This window comes from Vidua chalybeata, chromosome 17 (assembly GCF_026979565.1).
Source record: "Vidua chalybeata isolate OUT-0048 chromosome 17, bVidCha1 merged haplotype, whole genome shotgun sequence".
Classification (NCBI taxonomy): Eukaryota; Metazoa; Chordata; class Aves; order Passeriformes; family Viduidae; genus Vidua; species Vidua chalybeata.
In genome coordinates this window covers 14,535,086-14,556,061 of record NC_071546.1, presented here as the reverse complement: position 1 = coordinate 14,556,061, position 20,976 = coordinate 14,535,086, and the positions used below count along the sequence as shown (strand labels likewise).

At 44.7% G+C, this 20,976-nt stretch overlaps 1 protein-coding gene across 2 annotated transcripts; it reads left to right on the top strand.

Annotated features, from left to right (window-relative positions):
• The first annotated feature begins 567 nt into the window (after nucleotides 1–567).
• SLC9A8 (solute carrier family 9 member A8) lies at nucleotides 568–20,768 on the top strand. 2 transcript variants are annotated; one of them, XM_053958725.1, is made up of 16 exons: nucleotides 568–648; nucleotides 1,379–1,557; nucleotides 1,873–1,953; nucleotides 6,000–6,058; nucleotides 8,558–8,641; nucleotides 9,584–9,685; nucleotides 10,479–10,513; nucleotides 11,085–11,228; nucleotides 12,460–12,598; nucleotides 13,791–13,896; nucleotides 14,041–14,157; nucleotides 14,893–14,975; nucleotides 16,164–16,275; nucleotides 16,686–16,906; nucleotides 17,969–18,115; nucleotides 19,336–20,768. In XM_053958725.1, exons 1-16 carry the CDS (start codon nucleotides 641–643, stop codon nucleotides 19,465–19,467), a joined length of 1,749 nt encoding a protein of 582 aa, XP_053814700.1. In that variant the 5' UTR covers nucleotides 568–640; the 3' UTR covers nucleotides 19,468–20,768. The 2 variants fall into 2 exon arrangements, with proteins under 2 accessions (XP_053814700.1, XP_053814701.1); XM_053958726.1 differs by lacking the exon at nucleotides 568–648 and adding an exon at nucleotides 1,088–1,271.
• The last annotated feature ends 208 nt before the right edge of the window (nucleotides 20,769–20,976 follow it).

Below are 20,976 nucleotides of genomic sequence, written 5' to 3'. Positions count from 1 at the left end.
GCTCTGGGGATAGGGCACAATGGCAGCTCTGAGGGACAGGACACGATGGCGGCTCTGAGGGACAGGGCACGATGCTGACTCTGGGGACAGGGCACGATGGCGGCTCTGAGGGACAGGACACGATGGCGGCTCTGAGGGACAGGACACGATGGCGGCTCTGAGGGACAGGGCACGATGCTGACTCTGGGGACAGGGCACGATGGCAGCTCTGAGGGACAGGACACGATGGCAGCTCTGAGGGACAGGACACGATGGCGGCTCTGAGGGACAGGGTACGATGGCAGCTCTGAGGGACAGGACACGATGGCGGCTCTGAGGGACAGGGCACGATGCTGACTCTGGGGACAGGGCACGATGGCGGCTCTGAGGGACAGGACACGATGGCGGCTCTGAGGGACAGGACACGATGGCAGCTCTGAGGGACAGGACACGATGGCGGCTCTGGGGACCGGGCGCAATGGCGGCGCTGCAGCCGCTGCCCCGCCGCCAGGGGGCGCCGTGCCGGGCCCGCTGTCACGTGCCGCGCCGGCGGCGCGCGCCCCCGCGGCCGGTCCGCAGCCAGCGCGCGCGGCCGGACGTGCCCGCCCCGGCGCCGGAAGCGGCGGCGCGCGGGGCGCCGTGGGAGCACGAGCCCGGCAAGATGGCGGAGTGAGTGCGGGGCCGCGGGGGCGGCCCGGGCTGCGGGCCACGGCCGGGCCGGGCCGTGCCATTCCATCCCGTCCCGTCCCGTCCCGCGCCGCGCCGTGCCGTGCCGGCCGGGATCGCTCGTGCTGCGGGGCACGGGCGGGCTGTGTCGTGCCGTGCCTGCCGGGGGTGCCTGTCCCCTCAGGAGCGGCTCGCGGTGCGGTGCGCGGTGCCGTACGATGAGCGGTGCCGTACGATGAGCGGTGCGGTTCGGTGCGCGGTGCCGTACGATGAGCGGTACCGTGCCGTGCCTTGCGGTTCGGTGCGCGGTGCGGTGCGGTGCGCGGTGCCGTACGATGAGCGTTGCGCTGAGCGGTGCCGAGGCCCGAGGCCCCGCGCGGTGCCGAGGGCTCGGCGCTGGAGGCGGCGGGCGCGGGCCGCCGGGCCCGAGGCGCTGGCACCGGCGGCGGGGCCGTGCCGCGCTCGCCCGGGTGCGCCGGTCGTGCCCTCGGCGTCAGACGCCCGCCGCACGGCGGGATGGGGCTGGTGCGTGAGGCGCTCAGCGGCAGTCGGCTCCGTGAGCAGGAGCCCCCAGAGTTTGTCTGACCAGAGAGCTTTTAAACACGGCCGTGAGGAGTTGGTCACCGGTACGAGTTCCGTGTGGGCTGGTGGTGGGCTGGTGTGTGCCTGGCTGCAGTGGGCTTTGCTGTGCTGCTCCCATCCACTATAATCACACATTATATTGTCCTGACAGGTCTGCAAACGCCACCCATGAAGTCATCAATGCCACCCTCCACACTCTGCTGGCTGCTACGACCAAGCTGGTGGCACCTACACCTCCCAGGCCCATCCTTCCAGTTCAGACTGGAGTCCAGGCACAGCAAGAGGAACAGTCCAGTGGCATGAAGATTTTTTTTAGTCTTCTTGTTATAGGTGAATGATGACCTGAAAGTCTGTTACTCTCTGTTAACTGTAGTCTGTGTCTGAGGACATAGGCCAACTCAAAATCATAGTGGTTTATTTCTCCTCTGGTTCTCTGTGTGAAGTGGGATTTTGCACAGGCACAGGGATTTAGAACATTTATGGTGGTGGGAGCCACTGCTTACATTGGTGCTTCTTGGTTTATTGCCAGAGTGAAGTCTACTAAATCATTAGGAGAAGTTTGCTTGTGTATTTTAAAAATACTGCTTAAAAGTATATTTTACTCTTTTCCAGCACTCCTGAATCTCCATTTTTTCCCCTTCACAGCTATTTGCATCATATTGGTGCATTTACTGATAGAATACCGGCTTCATTTTTTACCAGAGAGTGTGGCTGTTGTTTCCTTAGGTGAGTAACCGTGACACTTTTATGTTGGATTTGTGTTAATCCAGGCACTGTCAGTTGTGTGCACTGGACATAATTCTCTGTTGTGTGTTAGCCATCCCTAGTAAGATACAGCAAACTGGATGCAGTGAAGAAAACAAGTAATTCACAGAGTTAAACTGATTGAAGAAATAAAGAAATGAGCAGACACACAGAGACTGGCCCAGGAAAATGACACCTGTAGAGATGTCACTACCCGAGTACTTTGGCATCTTCCTCTGGTTTGCATCCTCAGGGTAGGACAAGATGTGCAGCACTCCCTGGTCGTGAGGCTCCAGCCTTCCCTTTGAGGTGGTACATGTGTTGATGTTGGTGTTGGCAGATTTATGTCTGATTTATTATGAATGTGGGACTTTAATGTAGCTGGGGACTGCAGCTATCCCAAAAACTCACCTGGACTGCCAGATCCTTAACTGTCTCAGCAGTACCATGACAGGAGCTCTTCCTATGGCTAGAGTTATGAGAGTGTCACCCTTCATGGAGATCAAGTGTGTACTTAGTTTGGAATAAATTTGGAGTATTTCTGAGCCTATAGTTTTATGTCAGGGTAATTTAATTTATTTGTATGCTGTTGCTCCTGATTTATAAATGTGTAAATGAGGAGAAAATCAGGCCAAATACATTCTTTTCCCTACTTCTGTCTGATGTTTAAAGAACCTGTTCTGAGTGTTCCCAGCACCAGTTTTTCAGCTGTGAATTGTCTATAAGATTCTGTGATATTTTTGCTTCTCTTGCTGGTGATGCTTTCACTGACAGTTGCTCTAAAAATACAGCAAGAAGACAAAGATGCTTAGTTATAATCCTGAGGCAGCTCAAAGGACCATATTACTGGTTGTGCAGGTAGATTTTTTTTTTTTTTTTTCGGCTAGGCTGGTACCTTCTCTCATATTTCTTAACTGTATTTTTACAGTTTCTCAATTGGAGCAAGTGAGCTTCTTGGTGTTTGTCAGTAAGTTATGCTTCCTGGAAAGCAGGGATCTCCTTGCATCTCGGGTGCTAGATTGAGAAGAGCTTGGAGCTGTTACTTGGCAGAAAGAGAAGCATGTTTTCCAGCAGTGTGACTCCCTGGATTTGTAGATAACACTGTGCTGGAGACCACATCATGTTTCTCACAGATTTTGGAGCTTCAAGCAGCATTCACTTACAAAGCCCTGTGTGAGTTTCAGTATTTCTGTTCAACAGAAGAACAAACAGGTGGGTGAGGATCCTGTCCTAGGGCTGGGTGTTGCACACACCCCTCATCTCCATAGCAGCATCATCCATCAGACTTTTGTGCCTTTATGGTTCTGTGCCTGGCACAGATCAGAGCTGCTGCAGCTCATCCTGACTCACTTTGTCATCCTCGCTGGACCCACCCAGTGCTTGGTTCTCTGTTGACACGCTTCTCTTTCCTTCCCTCCTTACGTTGTTGCCATGGACAGGTGAGATGTCTTGTATCTCCCTGTGTCCTGAAAGGTGCCAAAAGGACATCACTGTCCCTTCAGTATCCTTCCCCTTTGTACACAAAAACCCAAGTACAGGGTGTGGATTTGGCTTCAGATCAGGTTAGTTAACATGGCTGTTAAATAGCTAATCTAAATTTAAACATAATCCCCAATATAAAATGCAGCAGTGTAGTGATTGCTCTTGCTGGCATAGTTTGGGATTTTTTTGCAATCATTCTGTGTATCCTGGGCAGTGCAGAGCAGAGGTGTCCCTGCTCCTGCTGAGCTGTGCAGAGCAGCAGGGGCACAGACATTCTCCTCTTTCTGTTTCTTGTTACTGGCATCTCAGCTGCAGGAGAAGGGTTTTAGCTGTTGGATTTAGTATTGGTGTGTGCTGTGCTCCTGTGAGCACCAACAAAATCCTGCTCAAGAAGCAGGAAAGCTCCTTGCCAGGGCTGTTGCTGCTGCTCAGGGTGGGTCAGAAGGAGCAGTGCTCCATCTCTTTTGTTCTGGTCAGAGGCCGTGCAGGAATGTGCTCAGTTGGGTTTTGGGGTGGACCACAGCAATCTGTCCCCCAGTGAGGTGATGTGATAGCAGCAGATGCAATCCCTGTGCGTCAGCAGGGTGTCACAGCCAGGAGCAGCCCAGGTAACAGATGTCCTGTGTCACTTCAGCCTCGTGTAGTTGGTTTATAGGCTCAGTCAGTATTTGCAGTACTCAGCCCTGGTGAGAGTCCAGCACCTGTGTGATCCCTGGAGCTGCCAGCTCAGAGCTGCTCAGCGACCCTCTGATCCCGCTAATGCTCTGCACAGCTGCAAGAGCACAGCTTGCCTTTCAAGTATCCAGTTTTGCCAGCAGTGCCAGAAGTGAGGTGTGTCCTGTTTTGACTTGTAAATTAAGCAGATCCTCTCAGGAAGTTATTGAAGGCTAATAAAAGTGGCAGCAGAGAAGAGAAGTATGATTTTCACAAGTGTTTTTCCTGCCATTGTCTAAGCTGCTCGGAAGCTTCTGGTTTATGTTTTCTAGAGGGTGTGTCTCTCCTGGTGGACAGGGTGGGAGTGCATTCTCTGAGGCTGGATTTTGATCCTCATCTTTATAAGTTGCTGGAACTTTGTTGGTAAAAATAGTTTCCAGAAATGTTTTTTCTCTTTGATTTGTTACTGAGTTTTAACGTTCTCAGGGAAAATAAAGGTTGGTTGCAATAAGAAAATGCCTATACATTTTTTTTTAAATGAGGTATAGATGAACTGTTACAGACTTGCCCTTCTAATTAGCCCCTTGACAAAACTGACCTGCCTGATTTAATAGAAACAGCTGATCTAAACCTGCATTCATTCATTTAGTAATAAAGGAAGGGTAGTTTGTAAATGTATGTGGCATGTGAGTGGCTGTATTTGCATTCTGTCCTTCAAGGAACAGCAGACCTTTGATGTTCCTTCATTTATGTTTTCCTCTTCCTTTCCATAGAAACCATTTCATGGAGCAATTATTTCTACCCTCTGGGACCGATGCTTTCCCAGATTTCTGTATAAAAGAAGGCTTAGGCCTCATGGCTTTGTGTGTGTGACACATCCATCAGCAGTAATCCATGTGATTCTCTTTGTGAGACTCTTTTGTTAGCTACAGCATGAGAGGAGGTCTCATGAGTTACAGAAAAGCACACTTAACATGAGTTACAGGAAAGCATACTTCAAGCTTCTCAGACACTCTGTACCTTTCATTTGGAGTGTTTGACTTCTGTCCCAGTGTTTGACTGTGAAGTCTCAATTCTGTAAATTACAAAATGCAACTGTGCAGAAACACAGATCTGAAATCTGGCTAAAGACAAGTTCCCTATAACTCCTTGAAAACAATTAATGACAGTTCATGAGTTATCTTCATGACTTCCAGAAGGAATCTTGTTACAGTTTTATGTTTGAAGATGTATAGGAGGAACGAGTGCAATAACCTTTAACCACTGAGTTTGCAGCAGCCTTGATAAAATCCTATCTTCTGTATTCACATTATTTCTACATGACATAAAACAGTGTGTAATTCATTTGGAAAATAGTTCTGACAGCATCTCCACCCTGAACAGAGTTTGTTACCTTCTTCATTGCCAGAAAGTGCTATGATTTCATTCAAACAAAATTCACTTCTGTGGAGAAGACTGATTTCATTTAAGCTGTTTTAACTGCAAATAATATTGAAGTGACATGAAGCACAGATGCCTAACTCATAACTTCCTGATTCTTCAGCAAGAAAGGTGAAATTTCATTTGAGTGCAGCTTAGATGAGAAATGGTTTTGAGTAGTTAAGCCTGTTATCTTTCTGAACCAGTGAGCATCACACTCTCAGTAGGTCTGTTTGGAGTTGGGATATCCCAAGAGACAATCTGTTGTGCAGGGAAACTTTGCAGTTATGTAATGTATTGGAAACTGGGTATTTGGGGATTAAACCCAAAACCACTCAGTGTTTTCATGGTTTGGGAATGAAACTAACTTGCTGCACTATGTTTTGCCTTGTTTTCACTTGTAAAACTGGGAGAGCTGATAAACAGTGACACATTTTGTTGCTATTTCAGAATGTTTTCTTATTCTTTCCTAGGTATCCTTATGGGAGCTTTTATAAAAATCATAGAGGCTCAAAAGCTGGCCAACTGGAAGGTATAGTTGTAACAATTAATTTTTAATTGTAGAAAAATCTCTAAATCTTACGAGAAAGGCTTTGTAATACTTGATGTTTTAGGGGGAAGTCCTGGCAGAAGTTTCTTCAAGAGCTGAAGTCTCCAGTGAAGCAAGGATTTTGCCTCCTACTGTTCATCCACATTAACAAAGCAATGAACTCTTCACTATTCCTGCTTTAATTTAAAATCTTGCAGCATTTAAACTGTGATTTTGTTTCACAGCACCAAATAATTTAGTAGACCAGTGAACTGATTGAAGTCACAGTGATTTGAATTGCCAGTTCTAAACAGGATTTTTATCAGCCAGCTGAACATCTTGGTCTAAGTAGTGGATTTTAATCCTAGCTTGCAGTTTTATATTTCTTGGCAGTTATTGCCCTAAAGAAAGATCTTTTTCTCCTTAGTTGAAATACATTAAAATGCATAGATTTTCAATCTGATGTAGCTTTTGGACTACATATTACGCTTTTTTTTTGTCAACTAACTACACTGGTTCCGTGAACACTTGTTTAAACAATTACAAAGCTCAGCAGTTGTGTTGTAATATTTCATTTTTACATATGGAGTCATTAGAAGCAGTGGGGGCTGCAGTAGTTAGTGCTTTTTCATTCATGATTTGTGTCAACTGGATTTGACTTAAAATTGAAAATCAATGGCCACAAGATCAGCATTTTAAATTGGTTTCTTATGGATTAAATAACCTGAGTACGATCATGCACATAAGAAGGAAAAAGAAAGCTTCATGCTCTGATAGGAGTACTTGTTCTCTAAACATGGCAAATACTGATCAGAGCTGATGAATTACATGGGGGTTTTCTGGGAAGTGTTGGTCACATCTTGGGAGGCACTGGGGAGCTGTGCTTGCTCGTGTTGTCAGCCAAGGTGGAAGGCCACAGATATCACATTATTTTTTACTTATTTGAGTTATTTTAACTGTAATAAAGCTTATGTTTTAACATAGGCTGTTGTAATGTTAGATGTGAAATTTTCTAATCAATAATTATGGACTTTATAACGTGGTTATAAATGGTTCCAAATGTACTAAATATCTTTTGTTTATCTGATAAGATGAAAAATGAAATATTTAACTGCAGGCTGTATCCCTGTACAAAGCAAATCTTGGATCATATCCCTGCCCTGAACACTTTGCTCTGTCATTTCTAGTGACCACGCCTTACTAAGTGTTCGTTCAGGTTCACCACTAAGACCTTGTGCTTGCTGGTAGTTCTTGGCTAGCACAGCTGATAGTCAGAGTCCTCCTGTTTTATTTTCCTCTGCTTCCGTGCAGCACAAACACAGGGCTTCCTTTCCATTGTTCCCGATTCCTTGTCCAGCTCTGGTTTCAGGGCTTTCATGGGGTGCAGTGGCCCAGCCCTGTGGGTTTGCTGTGGTGCAGTTGCAGTGCTGGCAGTGGCAGTGGCAGTGCTGCTGGCAGTGACAGGAGCAGGCAGTGGCAGCCACTGACTCAGGGCTGTGTGTGCACACTCAGGGGCTGCAGCATTTCTCTCCAAAGGATGAGGTTTGTTTTCTAAGCCCCCCCAAATCCTTTAAGATGATTATCAGTGGTACAGGCAGGAAGGAGACTTTAAAGAGATTAGTACCTCTGTTTTGAAAGCTGGTGTTAGAACAGAACAGTCCATCAGCTGTTTGCCCTGGGTTTAAACAAGTTAATTGGTGCTTGTGGAGGTGACAGCTCTGATGTGACAGGAGAAAGGAAACAGGTGGGTGAAGAGACTGGCCCCTCAGCTGGGATTCAGTTGCCTTCTGTGCCTGCTCTGTCAGCAGAAAAACCAGGGTGCCAGGCTGGGGGTACAGCATGAGCAGTGTTAGCCAGGGGATGAGATAAGTGACAAAGACTGAGGACACAAAAAAATAGCATCTTACCTCATGGTGGGTTCCATTTATATCACTGTGATGGCAGAAAGGAACCATCAGAATAGTACCATTCAATTCAGGCAGAAATTACATTTGCTGAGAAGAATCCAGCCTCAGGCCCCTCAGGGGTGTGTCACCTGAGCCTGGTCACCTGCAGGGGCACTGGGCTGATGATGTGATTTTCTTGTCAGGTGATGAGTTTTCCAGAAAAAATGCTTGGTCCCAATTAACCTGTTCTGTTCAAATTGGTCACTGTTCCTTGGCAGTCCTTACAGATTTCCAGACTCTCAGATAAAGTGGGAATACTTTTTGTGGAAACAAAAGATTTTTCCTTTACCATAAATAACCTGTTTCCTATGCATCTTTTTTGGAGACAATAATTTAAAATAAGTAACTCCTAATTTTCTATCACTGAATTGAAAAAGACCAATAGAAGTAGCAGCCCTGGAATAGTCTACTGTTCTTCAGTCTTCTACTTCATGATAAGAAGGGAGAAAGATTTTTCATTTTCCATCACTATTTTTTAATAGCTTTTCTTTTGGAAGATTTGATGTTATTTCAATAATGATGATATCCCTGAAATTATAATGGTTTGTTTTTGCAGGAAGAAGAAATGTTTCGTCCAAATATGTTTTTTCTGCTTTTGCTTCCACCTATTATATTTGAATCTGGATATTCACTGCACAAGGTCAGCCCCTGCCAGACACTCATTTTGGATGTTGAGGTTTTGTTTGGAACTGATTCTGCTTTTAGTTATCTCCATGAAGCTTAGGATAATTGCATTAAATTCCATTATATTAATCATTAGGGAATGGAGAGTGCAAAATTTAAACCTCTTCAACCCAGAGTGCAGGGAGTGTAGCTTGTTGCTGATAGCTGAGTGCTGGCAAGGTGTTGGGTACAGCACAGGCGAGGTTTTCCTTGGCTGGAGAGGTTTCTTACCTCACCAGAGCTGTACAAGGGCTGCTGTGAAGGAGGAGAAGTGGGAAGGTGTAAGATCAGAAGTGGGAAAGGTGGGGTCACTCCACAGCTGAAGAAGAGGAAAATGTGTGTAAGGCTGTGACCCTTGCTGGGGGCCCGTGTTTCCATGGGCATTTCTCACAGCTCTCGTGCTGGCCGAGGGGTTTGGTGCTCCCTTGTGCAGCCCTTCTGCTCCAGCTGTGCTCCAGGAGAGGGAGGGAACAGAGGCCATGCTGATGCCAGGAGCTGCTGCCAGCACTGGAGACCTTCTCATATGAAATCACAGGCAATGGACTAGCAGCTGGGAAGTGTACAAGCCTTTTTCACATGCCCTAGCTCCAGCAGAGGGATTAACTTACACTTTTGCCAGGTGGGGAATATGTCTAAGTGCTGGTGGATATCCAGCTGTTTGCCTGAGGACTGGGTTCTTGTTATGGTGCCAGACTGGGAATCAGTCCTGGGAATCAGAGGAATTGCTGTTGTCCTCAAGAGAGCTGCAGTCTCTCTAGGCAGATGCTGTGGATGTGTGTCCTGGGGTACCTGGAACCAAACTGAGCCTTTGTAATTAGAAACCCAGTTGTGGGTTAGAATCTAATTAAATGGAAACCCAAACATGAGTTTTCCCTCAGGCCATTTGTACTAATTTACTTGTTTTATTACTGTGTTCCAGGGTAATTTTTTTCAGAACATTGGTTCCATCATTCTGTTCTCAGTATTTGGCACTGCAATATCAGCTTTCATTGTAGGTGGAGGAATCTATTTCCTGGGCCGGGTAAGACTGCTTTGAAGCACTTAAGTTTATCTGGCTGGTTGTTTGAAAGTCCCTTTTTCAAGAGCAGACAAATAGAGTGAAAGTGAATTCCTGGGTCACAAATGCAGTTCTCTGCTCTCACAAAGGCAGTGTTAGACACCCCCTTCCATGGATATTGCTGTGGAGTCTCCCTCCCTGGGAGTACTCCAAAGCTCTCGGGACACGATCCTGGGTAACGTGTTCCAAGGGCCCTGTGGAGCAGGAGGGGAGGGAAGGTGACCTCAGGGTTCCCTCCCAACCTGAGCTCTGTGACTCTGTGACCCAGCATGTGTCATGGGAAAAGCAATTAGGACGTGAGTTTTACTTTTTTCTGACTTCCACAGTCTTGTTCTTGGAAGGCTGTTCCAAAACCTGTGTTCTCTAGAGCCATCTTATACTCTACAATTGTTTTTTGATTTTTTTTTTTTTTTTTTTTTGCTTCTGTGGTTTGGTGTTTCCCATTGGTTACATGTAGACACAGATATTTATCTTTTCTCTCCGACTTCATTCTGGAAGGCCAAACATCCTATACTTTCCTCTTTGCCACTCAGATTTCTCTTCCTCTGAATGTCTTGGTTACTCTGCTCTAGTTCCCTGATCTTGGGTGACCAGAATTGTAGCAGTAGATTACTGTTGGAGGGCAGTGTTAAACTGGACAACATCATTACTGTGATTTTTTTCTTCATAATGAACTCAGGATTTGATGAATAGTTTGGTTTTTAAGAACAGAAGAACACCACAGCTAATTGTGATTATGTTCTACCTATTCTTTCAGGCTGATGTAATTTATAAACTCAACATGACAGACAGGTAAGCTCTTGGGGAAATGGTGTAGTATATGAAATAAAGCTTTCTTCAGGAGAGCTGCAGGTGGGAAATGCACTACAGCTGGCCACCTCTTTTGGTCAGTGTTTAGACTGCTGAGATTCAACATTGTATATGAGACTGAGAAATAGATGGAACACTTCTATACCCTGTTGGTTACATCCTTATTTCCAAACAGTACTGTATTATATTCCATTATTTTACATTCTAGTCTATTCTGTTCTGTGCTCAGTGATTTCTTTAGAGAGATACTGGGTATTTTAACCAAACTTTTAAGATCTGTAAACCTAGATTAGTAGGTATTATTAATATATGTGATAAGGGTATAACTTCCTTGTCCACATCCTCTCTTAAAGGACAGAATAAGTTTTTCAGTATCAATAATGTAAATTTTTCAAGAACCTGGCAAGTGGCCGAGTTCTTATGACTGGAAAGAAAGTACTTTCTTATCACTGTGTAGAAACTGTAACACAAATGGGCTTTGTTACTGTTGTTCATGTAAGATACTAAGTAGGTGCTTTTCTTTCATCCAGTTTCCTCTTTTGTGTTCTCCCAGTTTTGCTTTCGGCTCTTTAATATCTGCAGTTGACCCCGTGGCTACTATTGCCATTTTCAATGCCCTTAATGTGGATCCTGTGCTTAACATGTTGGTTTTTGGAGAAAGTATTCTCAACGATGCAGTCTCAATTGTCCTGACCAAGTAAGTGCACTGGAGCCACACATGTTTATGGAAACAGTAACTACATCATTTTCTGTTAGTGTTTTGGTCTACTCTTCCATCTTCCTTTGGAACAAATTGTGTATTTCAGGGGTAAAGCTGAATCTTGTTTGGTGCTTCTGTGTAAAAAGCAATGTGTAACGTGAACTGCACGGACAGAAGGCAGTAAAGAGGCAGTTGCCTCATTACCCCTGCCTCAGTGCCTTATCTCATTGACCCTAGACAATTGATTGCTTTCTGATTGCATTATTGTCAGTTCTCTTTCCATCTGAGGGTGTGGCAGCAGGAGCCCCACATGTCACCTGTCAGGCACAGAAATGTTCACCTTCCCAGAGCTGCTCTCTCCGTGCCATTGGCTTGTGCCAGAGTCCTGCTGTGGCTGGGGAGGAATACAGCATGTCCATGCAGTGGGGTTGTGTTTATGCTGGGGCTACCATGGGAAACATCCAGTATCCTTATCTTGTGCCTGTGATAAGCTGAAAGAGTAAAGAATGCATAGATATATCTTCATCTTACTGCTGAAGCCAGTAGATGTGACTGTGAATGTATAGAAGGAACAGCTGTGCCAAGCAGGTAGTGAAGTCTGAGTAATCTTCTAATGAATTAATTGCTTTTATTACAGTTGTGGTGCTTTCAGGGAAGATACTGAAGGCTAAAAGCAGCCAAAGAAAACACTAGCTAGAATCTGTGTGTTCTTTGCAGAGAATTTTCATGAAATACACTCCTGAAATTCAAAGAGGTTTCTCTCCTTTCCTGTAAAGAGCTGCTTTGTTTTCCTTCAGTGACCTTCTTGTCTCCCATCCACACCTAAATATTTGATGAGAGTTCTTCCTGTTCATTTGTTCTTCTCAGAGGATCACATGAGTTTTTACCACTGTAAAATGTGTTTTCTTTTCCTTTTCCAAGTTGGAAGGTTGTTTTCAAATACTGGGCATCACCATAGCCTATTTACGCCATTCTGGGATTCTTCAGAGGAGCAAGGCTGGATTTTTAGCAGAATTAGGTTTCCCTTTGGGGATTACACTGAGGCTTGATTTAACGTCTTTTGACATTCCTCTTGTTATATATATCACAGTAAAAGCCTTTTAAGAGTGGTAGCAACAAAGAAATGGGAGTCTTTTTTGTTGTTATGCTCAAAAGATGTTTGATATTTTTAGATACAGGCTTAGAATGTATAACCATTTCCTTTTATTTCTCTTTGAATTGTATCTAGCACAGCAGAAGGTCTGACAAGGGAAAATATGTCAGATGTAAGTGGATGGCAAACTTTTCTACAGGCACTGGGATACTTTCTCAAGATGTTCTTTGGCTCTGCAGCACTTGGCACACTTACTGGTCTTATTTCTGCATTAATATCCTTTTTTAATTTTGGTGAGATATATGTATACATTGGGGAACTGCAACATTCTAGTAGTATTTTTCTTCCCATCTTCTCCAGCATTTCTTAGAGGATATTTCTTATTAGACATTATTTTGGTTTTATGTTAGTGTGCATGGAAGTGTATTAAAAGTGGCATCAAATTTTTATGAACATAATTAAGGTCTGAAATGTTGTATAATAGCTTATGTGCATTGGAGTGTTATAAGATACGGTAATAGGTTTGTAAATTCAAAATATATTAATTCCATTTCAATACCAATCCATTTTAACAAGCATATGGCTTCTTTTTACATACATAAAACAGTTAATTAAAAAGAAATAAAAGCTGCTTTTCCCGGGGGCCTTTGAGTCAGCCCAGCTCGTTTGTCCCTATGGATCATGTGCAGGCAGCTGAATGCAGACACTGTTCTGTTTGGATTTACCCTGGGTTATATTTTGCCTCTTCCACTGCCATGAATTGGTTGCTAAACAGCCCAGGAGCTGCTCTGCTGAGATCAGGGAGGCTGTTTGCTGCAGCCCAGACACCTTTGTTACTTTTTGGGCTTGTTTAATGCTAGCTCTGACTTCACTGTGTGAGCTCAGGGCTGTACAGCTGTACCTGTATCAGCTGGGACGCACTGCCAAACAGTTTTTTTGTAAACAAGAGGAATAGAGTGTTTGATTAAATACAGACTTATTTCCCCTTTTGATTCATCAGCCTAATTCAGCAAACTTTGAAATTATTCCATACATCACAACAAAAGAGGGAGACAGATGTTCAACACTTCTTTGACTCATATCTAAATTATACTAAGTGAAAGAGAAGAGCAGCTTATTTGTCTTTTACAGTTACTTGTGCCTCAAAAGTATTTGATTTACCTGTTTTTATCAGTATTGTAGAGGAACATCAATAAGAGATCTTTTTTTGTCTCTAGCTCTGTCTTCTGACAGACTTCTACCAGCAGTAGCTTCTATGAGAAACATTCCTCTCATAAGAAATTACTAATCTTTCCATTCTTGAGTTGAAGGCCAATATGTAGATTTTAATGGCTATTCAGTAGAGAAGTACATTAAGCATAATCTTTTTTTTTTTTTTTTTTTTTTTTTTTTTTGTAATGGAATGAACACATCAAAGTATTTCTTTCTTTTATAATTTACTTTTTCCATAACTTTTCCATGTGTACGTACTAAAGCACATTGATTTAAGGAAGACACCTTCCCTAGAATTTGGGATGATGATTATCTTTGCCTACCTTCCTTATGGACTTGCAGAAGGGATCTCACTCTCAGGTGAGTTCTGACCACACTGTTTGATATGTTAAAATCTTGGTGTTGCTGTAGAAGCAGTTTTGCCTTGTGAGAAGATTACTCTGGAGGGTCTCAGCAGTAAATCCTTGCAGAGTCTCCTGTTGGCTGCCACGTTCTTGCCCACAGGTATCATGGCAATCCTGTTCTCTGGCATCGTGATGTCTCACTACACACACCACAACCTGTCCCCAGTGACACAGATCCTGATGCAGCAGACACTCAGAACTGTTGCTTTCATGTGTGGTAGGTGCTGCCTGCTATCAAATCTAGTATTAATAGTTCCAAATTTCATTTGCATGGAACGGTGATTCTGTTGGGAGCAGCAGAGGTGTGAATTTGCATCCAGGCATTTGTGTGTCAATGGAGCTTGTCTTTAAGAGAGGAATTCCCGAGAGTGGAGGCTGGAAGGCACTCAAAAGTCACCTTTCCTGCCACACTGGATAAAACATGCAGTAAATCTCTCTCCCATCCTGCAGGCTCCTGCTAGGATCTGCCATAAGATTGATGGCCAAATAGAGATCTCTGACTCGTGTCTTCCTCTAGTCTGTTTTTAGTTCCAGGAGATGGGGGTTGAGTGGTATTGTTTTATGTTTTTTTATATAAAAAGCTACTTGCAAAAACAGTAACCTCACATACGGAGATTTTTGGAGGTAGTGGTACAAGCAACTCAGTCCTAGAGCCTTTCCAGTTCCTTTTGCAAACCAAACCTTTGGAGAAATGACATGTTCCTGCATTACAAACATGTCCCTGATTTCTGGGGGCTGCCATGAATGAATTCTGTATTGTTTGCAGGAGGTTGCAGTGTGATCAGGGGGTGGCTTTGCTGCAGAGGGAACTTAACCACTCCTTAGTGAGCACCAGCAGCTGTCCAGGGTTTGGTCAGGAAATCCCATTTTATGTACCGTATGTAGTAATTAATAACAGGAGTAGAAAAGGTTTTCTAGAATTGTTTATTTAAATGTAATTTCTCTTTTTCAGAAACGTGTGTTTTTGCATTTCTTGGCCTGTCAATTTTTAGTTTTCCTCACAAGTTTGAAATGTCCTTTGTCATCTGGTGCATAGTAGGTATTTACTTTCTTCCATATCTTTTTAGATGCATTTTTGGTATTGGGGAAGTGGGAAACACCTTACAGTTAAAAAATTTTAGAATAATTGTTATGATTTATAGGTTTTTATAAAAAATTCTCTGTCTCCTTTCCTAATTCTTTGTCTTTAAACCGATTTCAGTGTGCCTTGGTGCAGCGACTCTGTGAATTATGTTTCACATGGGACTTGCCATTATAATGGTTAATATCAGCATGAGAAGTGTGTTCCCTTTTGCAGAGTCCAGGGAGGGCAATGTGGCTCCATTTCCAGTTGTGTACAGCAGTGTACACTGGCCCATTCAGTGCGTGGTTCAAGGGAAGGATTGTTATCTACAGCTTCCCCAGAGCACAGGGAACTGCTCTGCCTGCATTGCACACAACTTCCCTGTCTAATATATATCTAAGGTGTTACACTTCCTTCTGTGTGGCATCGCTCTCTCAGGTGTAATGCAAATTGTGTAATTTTGGGGTGATTCATAAAGGAAAACAGCACAGCCCTTCAAGGATCCTGCTGACTAATTCTAGGATATTTACCTTATCAAGGTCTGTTTGTAGTGGAGCTTAAAAACAATGCTCTGAGAAAACCTTGCCCTTCTCTGAGTTAAAGTTTTCTCTGTGTTTGTTAATCGTTTGCCATTAAATCAACAGTCTGCTTTTTTTTTCTTTTCTGCTCTCAAAAGTGTTGCTTCAGTGTGGGGTATGTTTTACAGCCATAGCCAGGGACATGTTGAGAAACAGGCTGACGTGCTATTTGTTTGGCTCCTGGCCTTTCTGAGCAACTGGGCCACAGGGAGACAATAGAAATACCTTATTGCCTGCTGCACCAGGGGAATGATTAAAGGAGCTGAGTGACTGAGCTGAGGAGCACTTTTACCCAAAGTAGTCTCCCTGGAATGCCTCCTGGGTTCCATTTGTTTATCATAAGTAAAGCTGCCTGGTCTCCATCAGTGACAGGTCTGATTTAGTTTCAGTTAAGCAGAGAAAATACTTCAGGAGCAAAATTCCACAATGCCCTGTGCTGAGGGGTTCTCTCTGTTGATGGAGCAGAACACCTGCCTGTGAGCAGAAAGAGCATATTCACCTTCCCCTGTAAAAGCAGCTGCAACTGGGGCCTCGTGGATGTAACACATCAAATGGTCTTTTGCTTTTATTTCTGTTTTTCAGGTGCTGGTTCTCTTTGGTAGAGCAGTGAATATTTTTCCACTTTCCTACCTACTCAACTTTTTCCGTGATCATAAAATCACTCCCAAAATGATGTTTATCATGTGGTTTAGTGGTAAGTTAAAGCTCAGAATACTGAGAACCAGAAAAAACGTTTTATCTCTTTCACTGTGTGGCCCACTCAAGGAGGAACTGGTTTTTCATTGGTTGATAAAAACTCAGCTGAACATTTGGGTTATTCTGAAACCCAAGTGCAAGGAAATGTTCTCTTTCCCCTTTGTGCTGGAGCCCCACGAGAGCTTTTCTGCGTGGAGGCTGCTTGTCTCCCTAGGCCCAACAGCTCCACGGTTTGAACAGCAGTGTCTGAAAGGCACAGGCTTGTTTTAGGGTGGCAGCCAAGTGGTGGGTAACGGGCACAGGAGTGTAGAGACCCTTGAGAGGGTGCAGAATTGCTGCTGGGTTCTCCGGGTGCTCAGGCGTTGCTGTTGGTTGACTCTCCCTTGCTGCCCTGTTCTCTCCCCTGAGGATTACGTGGTGCCATTCCCTATGCCCTCAGCCTCCACCTGGGCCTGGAGCCCATCGAGAAGCGGCAGCTCATCGGCACCACGACCATCATCATCGTGCTCTTCACCATCCTGCTGCTGGGAGGGGGAACCATGCCCCTGATCCGGCTCGTGGACATCGAGGACTCCAAGCCACGCAAGAGGAGCAAGAAGGACGTCAATCTTAGCAAGACAGAGAAGATGGTTTGTTTGGGGTTTCATTCAGAGCATCACTGGGGTTTGGTGGGGGTTTTTTTCAGTTTAGACATTTTTCAGGACTAGTACATGATTTTTTACTAAAAAGTAAGATGAAGGCAGTAGAAGAAGCCAAGGTAGTAGGACAAAGCCAAGCAATATAATTTTAAAATATCCCAAAGACAGAGTTTGGTTAGTGTTTGTACAAAATATGTGTTTGGAGAAGGGGAGGAGAAATAGTCTCTTAATTCAATCCAATTACAGGTTGATCTATATAAATTAAAGTAATCCCTGGAAAAGCAGATAATAGCAGATTGAGTCATATACAGAGAGAAAGTAGTTGGTACAGTGTGAGGTGGAAATTAATCATAAAAGGCAGATGGAAATTATTTTGAAAAATTCAAAGGCCATGAGAGGGTCATAATAATAGCCCTTCTCTGACTGGACTTTAAAATAAAGTAATTTCTGGCAAAGCAAGAGATCTGACAAAGCCAAAAGCCACTCTGGAACCTCTTGTGCAAAAGATGAGAATAAAAAGTATCACAGAACATTTTTTGCCTGTTTTTCTCTAAACCATTGAAGAGTATATGCAGGGTATTGTTCTGGAGGATCTTAAGAACATTTTCTCTTTGCATGAGGTTGATTGTAGTCTTCAGAATTGCCTTGCCCTGTCCACACAAGGAAGTGCAGGGACAGGGCGTGTTTGACAGGCTCATTTTCAGTGGGACAATGACAGCAGTGGTGCTTGCTGGATGAAAACATTGTCCAGCTCACAAGAGAAAACCTGCACAGTAGAAACCTGTTCTCAGCAATAGTGACAATACAAAACATGGAACATTTGAGGTCTTTTCCCTTTCAGCATGGAAAGGGAGGCCAGGTGGCTCTGGGATTCAACAGCTGAGCAGACTCATACAGTCCTAAGCCCTGCAAGGCTGGGATGGGGATCATTTCCATATTGTTCCAGCATGGCAACTGGTTGTGATGAGGGAGACCACAGAGCAGGGGCTGAAGCAAGGAGGTGGGATGACTGCCACTTCTCTCAGGTTATTCCCATCTTTGTGATTCTTCTAGGGAAACACCATAGAATCAGAGCATCTGTCAGAGCTCACGGAGGAGGAATATGAAGCCCAGTACATAAAGCGCCAGAACCTCAAAGGGTTTATGCGGCTTGATGTCGAGTATTTGAATCCTTTCTTCACCAGAAGACTCACACAAGAAGTAAGTCTTTCTTATTTTCTTGAAGAAGAGGAACTGGTCAAGTTGTTCAAGTTGGTTGTTGTCCTCAGTACCACACAGGGCTCATCGTGCAGCCACAGGACTCGTGTAGGGACAGTGGGACATCTGTGCATTGCTCATGCATAGAGAGAGCAGCTGTAACGAGCAGCTGCTCCGTAACTTGGATTAGATGAGCATCTCAGAGCTCCCCCAGTTAAACTTGGTGTATGGATTTGCTGAGCTTGCCTTTAATCGTGCAGGGAACCATGAAGGGCAGCAGGAGTCACTGGCTGCTGCTGCTGCTGCTAGAAAAAGCTGCTGCCACTCGGGCAGAGTTTTTGAAGTGCTGTCACACACAGTTCCTGCCTCTTACTGTCAGTGGTCCTGTGACTCCTGGAGCTGTGCTGTTGCTGCAGAGTGCAGTTTTTATCTTGGAAATAGGCACCAACATTGCACCCTGTGCTTTCCAGACTGCTCACTTCCCAGAGACAAGGCTCTGAGGCTGTAAATGCAAAACAACACCTGACAGTAATTTAACACTGAGTGGCCCCAAAGTGTAAATACTTTTTCACTCCCATGCTTCAGAAATCTGAGGCCCCTTAGTCACAAAATTCACTGTTTTTCCAATTTCCCATGGAAGCATTTTGTCTGTGGAGTAAATAATTTTGTGTAAGTGCACATTCCATCTTCCTAGCCTGCTCAAAAGTACTGTTTTTCCTCTTGTTTTGTACTTTTCAAAAGTATCATTTCAGCACTTTCCTACAAAAACTAAAGTCATTTATTGCAAAACCAGAAACCAAAGTAAGCATCTGATTTGTAGTTGGTAGCCAAAAGCACAGGCTGTCATCCAGATTGCAACCAAAGGCTGGAAAAATAAGCATGTGAATCACCACGGCAGGCCACAAGCTTCCCAGTGTCCCTGGGAACACGAGGAGGAGAGTCAAAGCCAGGCCCTCCAGACAACATGAGGATTGTTGAAACACACAGAGCAGGGCTGTCTAGAGAACACAGGTGAAAATACCTGCCATCCAAAGTGTCATCTGTAGCAATAATTGCTGACCGAGCAGCTGATGAGTGTTTTCTGTTGGGAAGCAGGAGGCAGCGCGTGCTCAGAGGGCAGGAGCGGATGATGTCCTGAGGGACGTGAGCAGCCCTGGCCCTGCAGAGCCCTGGCACCTCGCAGCAGGTGACAGTGCTGTGTGCTGTGCTTTGCTTTGCCCCAGGACCTGCACGACGGGCGCATCCAGATGAAGACCCTGACCAACAAGTGGTACGAGGAGGTGCGCCAGGGCCCCTCGGGCTCCGAGGACGACGAGCAGGAGCTGCTGCAGCAGAGCGGGGCCGGAGCGCGCTGAGCCTCCCCGGGCCCAGGCTGCACCTTCACACTGTGCTCCTGGTTTCGGTGAAACCCACGGCTCTGCTCTTGCTGTTCAGGAAGGGAAACCCACAAGGGTCAGACGGCTGGGTGGGCTGAAGGAAGAACCTTTTGCTCAGACTTCACTGCATAGCAAACTCCATGCAGCCCCTTGCAGAGCAGAACCATCTGCCATGAAATGATGACATTGATAAGGGAGATGGGCTCCTTCCCATCCCAAATCCTGCTGCGACCACACGCTGCAGTAGAGGGCCTGTGTGTGGCTCTGCAAAACAGAATGAATTGCACTTTACCTTTTATATATATATATAAAAAAATATATTCATTCACAGCATGAAGAGTCTTGACAGTTTATACTGTGAATTTGTTTCAGCACTAGTAAGGGAATCTGACTGGAAGAAACAGTTTATGGAATTTGCACATTTTGAACCCAGAAAAGATACATACCTTGACAGAAACAGATGTTGCACATACAGGGAATCACCTCTGAAAATGTAGTTTTGTCACTTAAGAAGTCCTTGATTTCTGTTCTATGGGATTTTTTGGTTTTTATACTAAGGGATCTAATCCACAGTACTGATTATAGCATGGTTTGGGGGAAGTGAGGGTCTGTGGCAGCACAGAGCTGCATTTGAAATCGTAGTTTCTTTTCTTTGGCTAAAGCCAGTTGCAGTTGGGTTTCTATAATTGTTAGTTGCTCCTTGCTGGCACTTTGGCTTCAAATCTTAGAAAAGAGCAGCTTCTGTTTTGCCTAATTTATGAAGTGTCCCTAACACTCCAGAATTCACCAGTGGAAATTTTAAGCTTCAATGAAAGCAAAAGCAGGACGTACATGAGGAAAAAGAGCCTACAAAATCTAATCCAGGTACTGAAGACTAATATTGCACGTGGCTGGAGCAGCCTCTGCTGGGAAGTGCCAAACAGCTGCCATTAAGCTGTCCCATTTTTCTCTTCTGATTACACTGTTTCAGAATCTGTTACCACTGCATTTGTTCTCCATGGCCCAGTGTCTGCTCGGCTTTGCCAACACCTGAACGTGTTTGTTGCACATTTGCCATGGTGACACATGCAGCAGTTTGCTCCCACTGCCTAATTCCTCCTTGGTCATTTGCATATCCACTGTCAGGATGTGAATTACAGTTCAGCACCCAAATCTGACATGCAAATGCACATGTTTGTTTCTGAAGATGTGAGATTGGTCTGGTTTTGCTACTGAGTTTTTTAATCCACTGCTTACCTACCGAGAGAATAAAAGTTCAAGAATGTATTCAGAATCCTGAACCTGTTGTCTGAGCAGTTTTTCAAAATACCACATCTTCTTTCCTGCTGCCCTTTCCCTGCCTGTGGCAAGGGCCTCACTGCTTGTCCCAGAGCTGGGACGCACGCAGCTGGGGCTGAGCAGGCTGTGAAAGCCACGGGTGCTTGTTTCATCCATGGGGGGATCTGTGTGAACATCGGCCTTTTTGTCACCCTTCTAGACTGAATTAAA